This window comes from Strongylocentrotus purpuratus, unplaced genomic scaffold (assembly GCF_000002235.5).
Source record: "Strongylocentrotus purpuratus isolate Spur 01 unplaced genomic scaffold, Spur_5.0 spur5_scaffold_18, whole genome shotgun sequence".
Classification (NCBI taxonomy): Eukaryota; Metazoa; Echinodermata; class Echinoidea; order Camarodonta; family Strongylocentrotidae; genus Strongylocentrotus; species Strongylocentrotus purpuratus.
The window spans coordinates 18,854,711-18,862,187 of NW_022145603.1; the positions used below are offsets into that span (position 1 = coordinate 18,854,711).

General features: G+C 38.1%; 1 protein-coding gene across 1 annotated transcript; it reads left to right on the forward strand.

The window, feature by feature from the left end:
• Positions 1 to 564: 564 nt before the first annotated feature.
• On the forward strand, positions 565 to 2,805 carry LOC105447127. Its single transcript, XM_011684817.2, has 2 exons — positions 565 to 639; positions 1,088 to 2,805. Exons 1-2 carry the CDS (start codon positions 594 to 596, stop codon positions 2,803 to 2,805), a joined length of 1,764 nt encoding a protein of 587 aa, XP_011683119.2. The 5' UTR covers positions 565 to 593.
• Positions 2,806 to 7,477: the final 4,672 nt, after the last annotated feature.

Below are 7,477 nucleotides of genomic sequence, written 5' to 3' on the forward strand. Positions count from 1 at the left end.
TGGGTCCAAATTTACAAAAATATCACTTAACATGGGTCCATTTTTCCAAAATTTCCAATTTTTCGAGTTCTTGCGTGGTGAACACCCCCGCCCATACCAAATCTGGGTACAGATGGGGGGGGGGGGATACAACATGTACGCTGAAATCCACAGAAAAAAAAGCGCAATATCCAATGTTTACAACTGCGACGAGCGCAATGCATGATGGGATCGTGTCTTCCCTCTTACGTCACAGCCCTTAGACCGAAAACGATGGCTTTCACATTCTCACTTCGAGTCGCTCGTGTAGGATTGTTTAAATGAATGTTTTTAGCGTCAATTGCGTTTTCAAGACAATAATTGAATTAAATCTTGTTTATGAAGTGTCAAAATGGCATAATATGCTAAATTTGTTGAATTTCATTGATTGTAATGTTTTTCTTACACACCACTTTGAACTTTAAACTTTGGACTTTGTTTCGAATAAGTGGATCCGTTTCCGGTCAGCTGCTGATTGCCGCATATTTCACAAGAACTCCTTTTCCTTTTCACTTTCAATTTCCTTTCATTTGTATAGATTCAAACAGGACACTGTAATACTACATCGCTGTTTAATGGTGAAAAGTCCTCATCACAACGGGATAATACAGCAGATTGTTCGTAAGTAATATCAATCAGAAATATTTTTTTAATTATTTTAACACAAAATTTGGAACATAGGACGTTAGACGAGTAATGTCTGTCTTCCCTGTTATTTCATTTTAAAGAAGTGACGAGTTAAGGACGCGCTACAATACGAATGCCATGATCAAAGTGTATATCACATGACTTTATTCATATTTGCCTGATTAAGTATGAATATATCATCACAATGCAGTGACAAGCAATCATTATAGAAGACACAATAATAGAATAAAAAATAATTGAAATAACAAGGTGATGGGAAATGCTTGATATTTTATTCAAGGTTATGTTTCCGCTTCCCTACTTATTTTCCCTACAGCCCTTGCTAACGTGTTTGACTCTCTTTCTTTTCTGATCCGGTTCTCTATTATGTTTTATCCTAAAGGCGTATCTCTTATTTTATTTTTTATTATTGTTAATGAAGGTTACCGTTGCTACCATTTGCACCTCATCATGGCGTCCAGGTTCCCGGCAGAGAGAGATGGAAAGGTCAAGCTAAGTACTAGGAAAGGTCATGACATGACATGGTCATGTGACATACACGGTGAGCCAATCAAATTTTATTGTAAACAACACGAGATCCCTCTTTGTCATCCATGTGCGACCAAAGATCACCAGAAACCATGTCACCTCGTCAATATCGGAGATGTCATCTTAGAACTGGTCAGGAAGCTCGATGAAAAACGGCTTGAAATAGAAGAAATGAAACAGCACTTACAGAATCTTGAATCTAAAATACAAACTTGTTCAGCTTTTGCAAGTAACCACTTTAAGGCTATCGATGGTACGGTAAACGCTTCGTTCGAGAGTAAAATGGAGAGCGCGAAAGACAAGAAAGGGGATGAAATTCGTTCGATAAACGTTGAGGCGGATGAGGAGATACGTCTGATCAATGAGAGGAGGCAAAAACGGATCAAATCATGTAACGAAGAAGCCGGACAGCAACATCTTACCATCAAAAAGTGCCGAGCAAAGGTCGAATCAGAGACAAAGGCAATCAGCGAGGTGGTTTCTAAAAAGATAAAAGATCTTAAAAGTACAGATCAGCATGCAATCAGCATTATGGATAATATTGACGCCAGGATCAAACGGATCAAACAAAATGACGAAACATTAGTGAATGAAGGTCCTAAAGTACTTGCATCCCTAGATGACAAAATAAACTCAATTGTTCATCAAGATGTTATCGACTGTCTTGACCGGATTGAGCGGGAAGTCCAGCGAACGAAATTTGTCGAGGGGGAAATAGGTGGGGAGCACTACGGTAGAATTGATGGCTTTATCGGTAAATGGGAGCTTGTTAAGTCAATCCACATTTCATCGATTGTTAATGTACCAGCGGTGTGTGGTTTGATCAGGGATGATGAGATATGTGTGGTGGAAGTAGGCAGCACTCCCACACCCGGTGCCGCATACGTTACAAATATCAGCACTGAACACACATATAAAGTCAATTTAGGCAATAGTAAGGCGAGCATTTCATCATGCGCCCCCATAGGCAGCAACCTAATAGTATGTGGTAAGTGGAGACTTGGCTACACGGGTGACAGCTTGGATGGACGTATCACTCTCTATAACAGACAATGGAAGGTGATTAGTGACATCACCATATCGAGGAATAACCTCTTTACTCATGTATTCGTTGATGTTGACAGGGTTGGGATGATCCTCGCTGCTCAGATCAAGCAGTCTAATGTCTACGTCATCAATCCTTCTGATGGTAAGATAGTTAGCACTATTACGATGCAGGGCAAGGAGGTGTGGGGTACAATACAAGCCTTGTCGTCAGGTGATATCGTTGTGAAGACAGGTTATGATAAATTCAGTGTCATCTCACGATCAGGAGAAGAGAAGGCAGTCATACAATCTGATGAGTGGCGCGCATCATCGGTTGGCGCGACACTGTGTCACGTTGACAAACTGACAGACACACTCTACATCACATACTGGGATAGAGAGCATAGTATCTACGCAGTTGATCAGGTGTCATGTGATGGCACCATCCATGCAAGGAGGATTGTGTCGTACAAGGAATCACGCCCATGCTCCCTCAACAGCCCTTGCCTCGTAACTTCTTCTGGCAACCTTGTAGGCTTTGACGGAGACAAGCTTCTTGTGTACAAGAAGGGATTTGTTGTATAAGTCAATAGGAGATATAGATGAAATCCCTTATGCCTTGTATAAGTCAATATGAGAAACAGATGAAATTCATTATGCCTTCTATAAGTCAATATGAGAAATAGATGAAATTCCTTATGCCTTGTATAAGTCAATATGAGAAACAGATGAAATTCCTTATGCCTTGTATAAGTCAATATGAGAAATAGATGAAATTCCTTATGCCTTGTATAAGTCAATAGGAGAAATAGATGAAATTCCTTATGCCTTGTATAAGTCAATATGAGAAATAGATGAAATTCCTTATGCCTATTATAAGTCAATATGAGAAATAGATGAAATTCCTTATGCCTTGTATAAGTCAATAGGAGAAATAGATGGAAATCCTTATGCATTGCAGACCTATCAAGCCTTAACGAAATGTAGGCTTTTCCGATTGGTCATATAATTCAGTTGAAGTAAAGGCATATGTATTTCTCACGAAGGAATTTGATAGTATAAACTAACGGATTATTTCTGCTTTATATTACTTTGAAATCTGGCTGGCATCTTAGGAGTTGCTACCACCGTACCCGATATAAAGTGAATAGAAAATAAAAAATAAAAATACATGATAATTAATTGTTCAATATAATAATGGAAATTAGAATCACAATAATGTACACATTACTGTAATAATTGAACAACGCGTTTTGGAGAGTATTTCTGGGCTACAGAATGTTTGAGAAAAAAACAGCTGAACCTCAATATATTATTTAGGCTGGTAATCCCTTTTTTCGATGGATTTAGAGTTAACGAAATAGTTTTTTCAAGTATTCACATGGACCAATATTCGAATGGATAAGATTATAAATAAGCTCTGATTGGGAAATGACAACTCATTCTAACTTTCAAAAATAAAACGATATAGATATTTCCTTCCGGTGCTACACAATATTTCTAGATCGATACGAAGTCGTCATATTTAATATTATTATAAATATATTTTTGATTTATACTTTATGCTAGGTAAACTTTATGATTCTAATTCTTTTATTGTAAAGGCATGTAAATTCACGATACTTTGTATTATGTATACTAATAAAATATAGATTTACAGGCAATTCAGTAAACTTTATTATCGTTTGCATCTATATCAAATCGCACATAAGTAGGCATATAAAGTTGGTCTATTTTTTGTTTGCATACCGCTGTCAAACATCTTTCCAAGCTAAAAACAACACACGGCCTTTTGTAATCTCATCAGTTCTGAAGACGTATTATTCGTTTCTCTTCTTTAGTGTGTGCTTTTCTCTTTCATCCCTCAATGAGTTGTACATACAAGTATTACTTTTTTGTTATATCATTACCCACAATATGGGCTCTCTTTTTAACCAAAATCTTGTTATCAATAATGTTAGGGCTATTTGTTCGAAATACTGTATGTTTTTTCCTAGGTATGGTATTCAATTTGACGTTATTTTCAATTATCTTAGCTGTACAGTATTCTTTAAAATGTTTAACTGTATTACGTTTGCTTTTATTTTGTCATGAGTGTACATTTTACAACATAATTTCAACATTATGAAACAATGATATACAGGCGCGTACGCAGGATTTTCTAAAGGGGGGGGGGGGTTAACATTTATAAATCGGGCCGAAAATTTCGCAACGACTCAGCCAGCCGCTGAATAAGCGGGGGGGGGGGGGGGGGGGGGGGGGTAAGAGGACACTTTTTTTTTGGTCCAAAAAAATCGCAACGACTCAGCCGACCGCTGAATAAGCGGGGGGGGGGGGAGGGGGAGGGGGAGGGGGGAGGGGGGGAGGGGGGGGGGGGGGGGTAAGAGGACACTTTCTTCTTTTTTTGGTCTCGAACTTTGAAAATTTGACATTTTGCTCCGTTGGGGGGGGGGGTAAGGTCAGCTTTTTAGGTCAGCCATGGGAATATATATATATATATATATATTTTTTTTTTTTTTAATAAATAAAAAAAAAAAAAAAAATCCGAAGGGGGGGGGGGTTAGAGGGGTTTTGGGGGGTTTACACACAGGAAAATACCAAAGGGGGGGTTTAACCCCCCAACCCCGCCCCCCCCCTCCATGTACGCGCCTGATGATATATGATATTCTTTGAAATGAAAGTATGCCTTTACGTTTATTTCAACTGTAATGCTTTGTCAGATAAAGAAATTATTTGATATTATCCGAATATCGTTTTGTTTATTTATTCAAAAATATCACTTGTCAAAACTGTAAAGATTAGTTTCTAAGCGTTGACAAAACACTACAAGGGGGTAAGCGGACACTTTTTTTTTTTTTTGGTAGTCCAAAAAAAAATGGCAACGACTCAGCCAACCGAAAAGTCGCTCAGTGGGGGGGGGGGGGGGGGGGGGGTAAGCGGACACCTTTTTTTTTTTTGGTAGTCCAAAAAAAAATCGCAACGACTCAGCCAACCAAAAAGTCGCTCAGTGGGGGGGGGGGGGGGGGTAAGAGGACACTTTTTTTTTTTGGTAAAAAAAAAAAAAAAATCCAAAAGGGGGGGGGGTTTAGGGAAATTTAGGGGGGGTTTACACACAAAAAATTACCAAATGGGGGGGTTTAACCCCCCCCCCCTGTGTACGCGCCTGCGATACATCATCATCTAAGGCATCATCATTATCATCACCTCAATCGTCGTACTATCAGGAACTGTTAGCATAACATCAGGATGATCACCGTGCTTTGTCCGAATCAATTTTAAATTTCTATTGTGCTCGCTAGCTACAGACTTATTGCTACTATAGTAGCTCAGGGATTGCTCAAAACACCAGGCGTTTTCGTTTACAAGGTACACCATTTTAGTGAACCTTCAATCAAAACTGACAAGTCAAAAGCTTTTAAATAATAAAAGAAGGCTAGGTATAGTATGAATAGTCATTCACTTGTAATGTGTGAAAAATCATACAGGACACGAGTACTGATAAGCTTTGTTTACGATACAACCGCATTTTAATATCAATGCAAGTCTTAATGCAAAATATGTACGTCAAAGTTAATAAATCAGAAACAGAACGATACTCATGATATGATAATTGAAATTAAAGGTGAGATAAACTTGTAAATGTCCACTTTATTTTTTCTAAATTGAATTGAATTTATTAACCATAAAAGCAAAACATTCATTAGAAAGAAGAATACTTAAAAATAACAAAATACAAAGCAAATATATGGTCAGGACCATATACCAAATAGGGCCCCCACAAAAAAGGAGACAATATAATCGAGTCACCATACCCACACACGATCACATACACAAAATCACACACACGCACAACCCTCCACGCTTACTTTCTTTCTCGCTCTGTCTTTCTTGCTCCTCTTTTAGACAGACTGTGCTAATTTTTAGTTACCACGCCCTCTTCCCTCCCTCTCCCCATCTCTGTCACAATTAACCCCATTATCTCTTTATCACGCCATAGAAACAATGCAACACCTTATCCGCGTTGACACTGTCCCACGACGACTGGTATGGATAGAATTATGCAAGATCATATCATAAATTATGTACAGAATAACACGTTCCCGCGGCATGCAGAAGATATAAAGTGGGTTCCGGTTGGATGTGGTTTTATTTTGGAATAAAGACGAAAATTGGACTAGTGTCATCCCTCGTCGCTTCTGTACTACACCTTCTTCTCCTCCTTCGTTTTCATGGTCTTCTTCTTTTACTTCTTCTTTCTCCTCTTCAACTCTTTAGTTGCTTTTTTCCCATTCTTCTTCTTCATCTCATTATTGATCATCATTAGCACCAGCATCATCATCAACCTTCCCCTTTCTCTCCTCTCTCTCTCTCTCTCTCTCTCTCTCTGAAATATGATAAATCCCTCGAGGTGAGGTGAATAAATGAGTCTTACTTGAGTAGTACCGGTACAGGAAAAAAAATTCCCTGAAACTAAGATGAGGAAAATGAAGACCAAACGTGACCAGAATATGCATCACAGTTCATCATAAGTGATGGCAAGACCTTGCACATTTCCCGTTACACTTCATCGAGATATATCGTATCATTATTGTTGTTTGTAATTAATTATTTCCATGTATTAGGCATAATTATCATTTCTAATTCTGCCCTATCTCTATATCCTTCTTTTCTAAGCGCATAGGGCCCTTTTGGTGTTAGTGATATGTGCTAAACATGTAACGTTCATTATTAGTATTATTATCATCATATACCTTACTGTCACGCCAAGTTCCTCTTTACAATTATGTTTATGACGTTTTTTAAAAATATATATGGGCCTATATAATGCAGCACAAGATTCAAGTATTTCCATTTAAGTGTCGAACCACACTCTCGTTCAAGCGTTATAGTAAACAAAAAAAAATATTCAGATGTCATGTGATTATCGATAAACGGGCAAATGTTATTTTGCCAAGGTGCCTGACGTCTATGCCCTCTAAATTTTGCGAGAGAGCAAAGCGAGCAACAAAACGAGTACAGGCACTATCGTATATAGTGAGAAATTTATTTCGTAATAAAAATATAGTAGATCTATTTATTATGGGTTGCGATTGATTCAAATCACTCCCAATTCAAAACTAATCGCAACTGTATGTACTTAAGAAATGGTAGTTGCAATTAATTTCAAGTTGCGATTGATTCGAATCACTCGCAGCTCTTTATAAGACTGGGTCCTGATATAAAACTAATAATTTGGCTACCCAAATAAATACTGCTG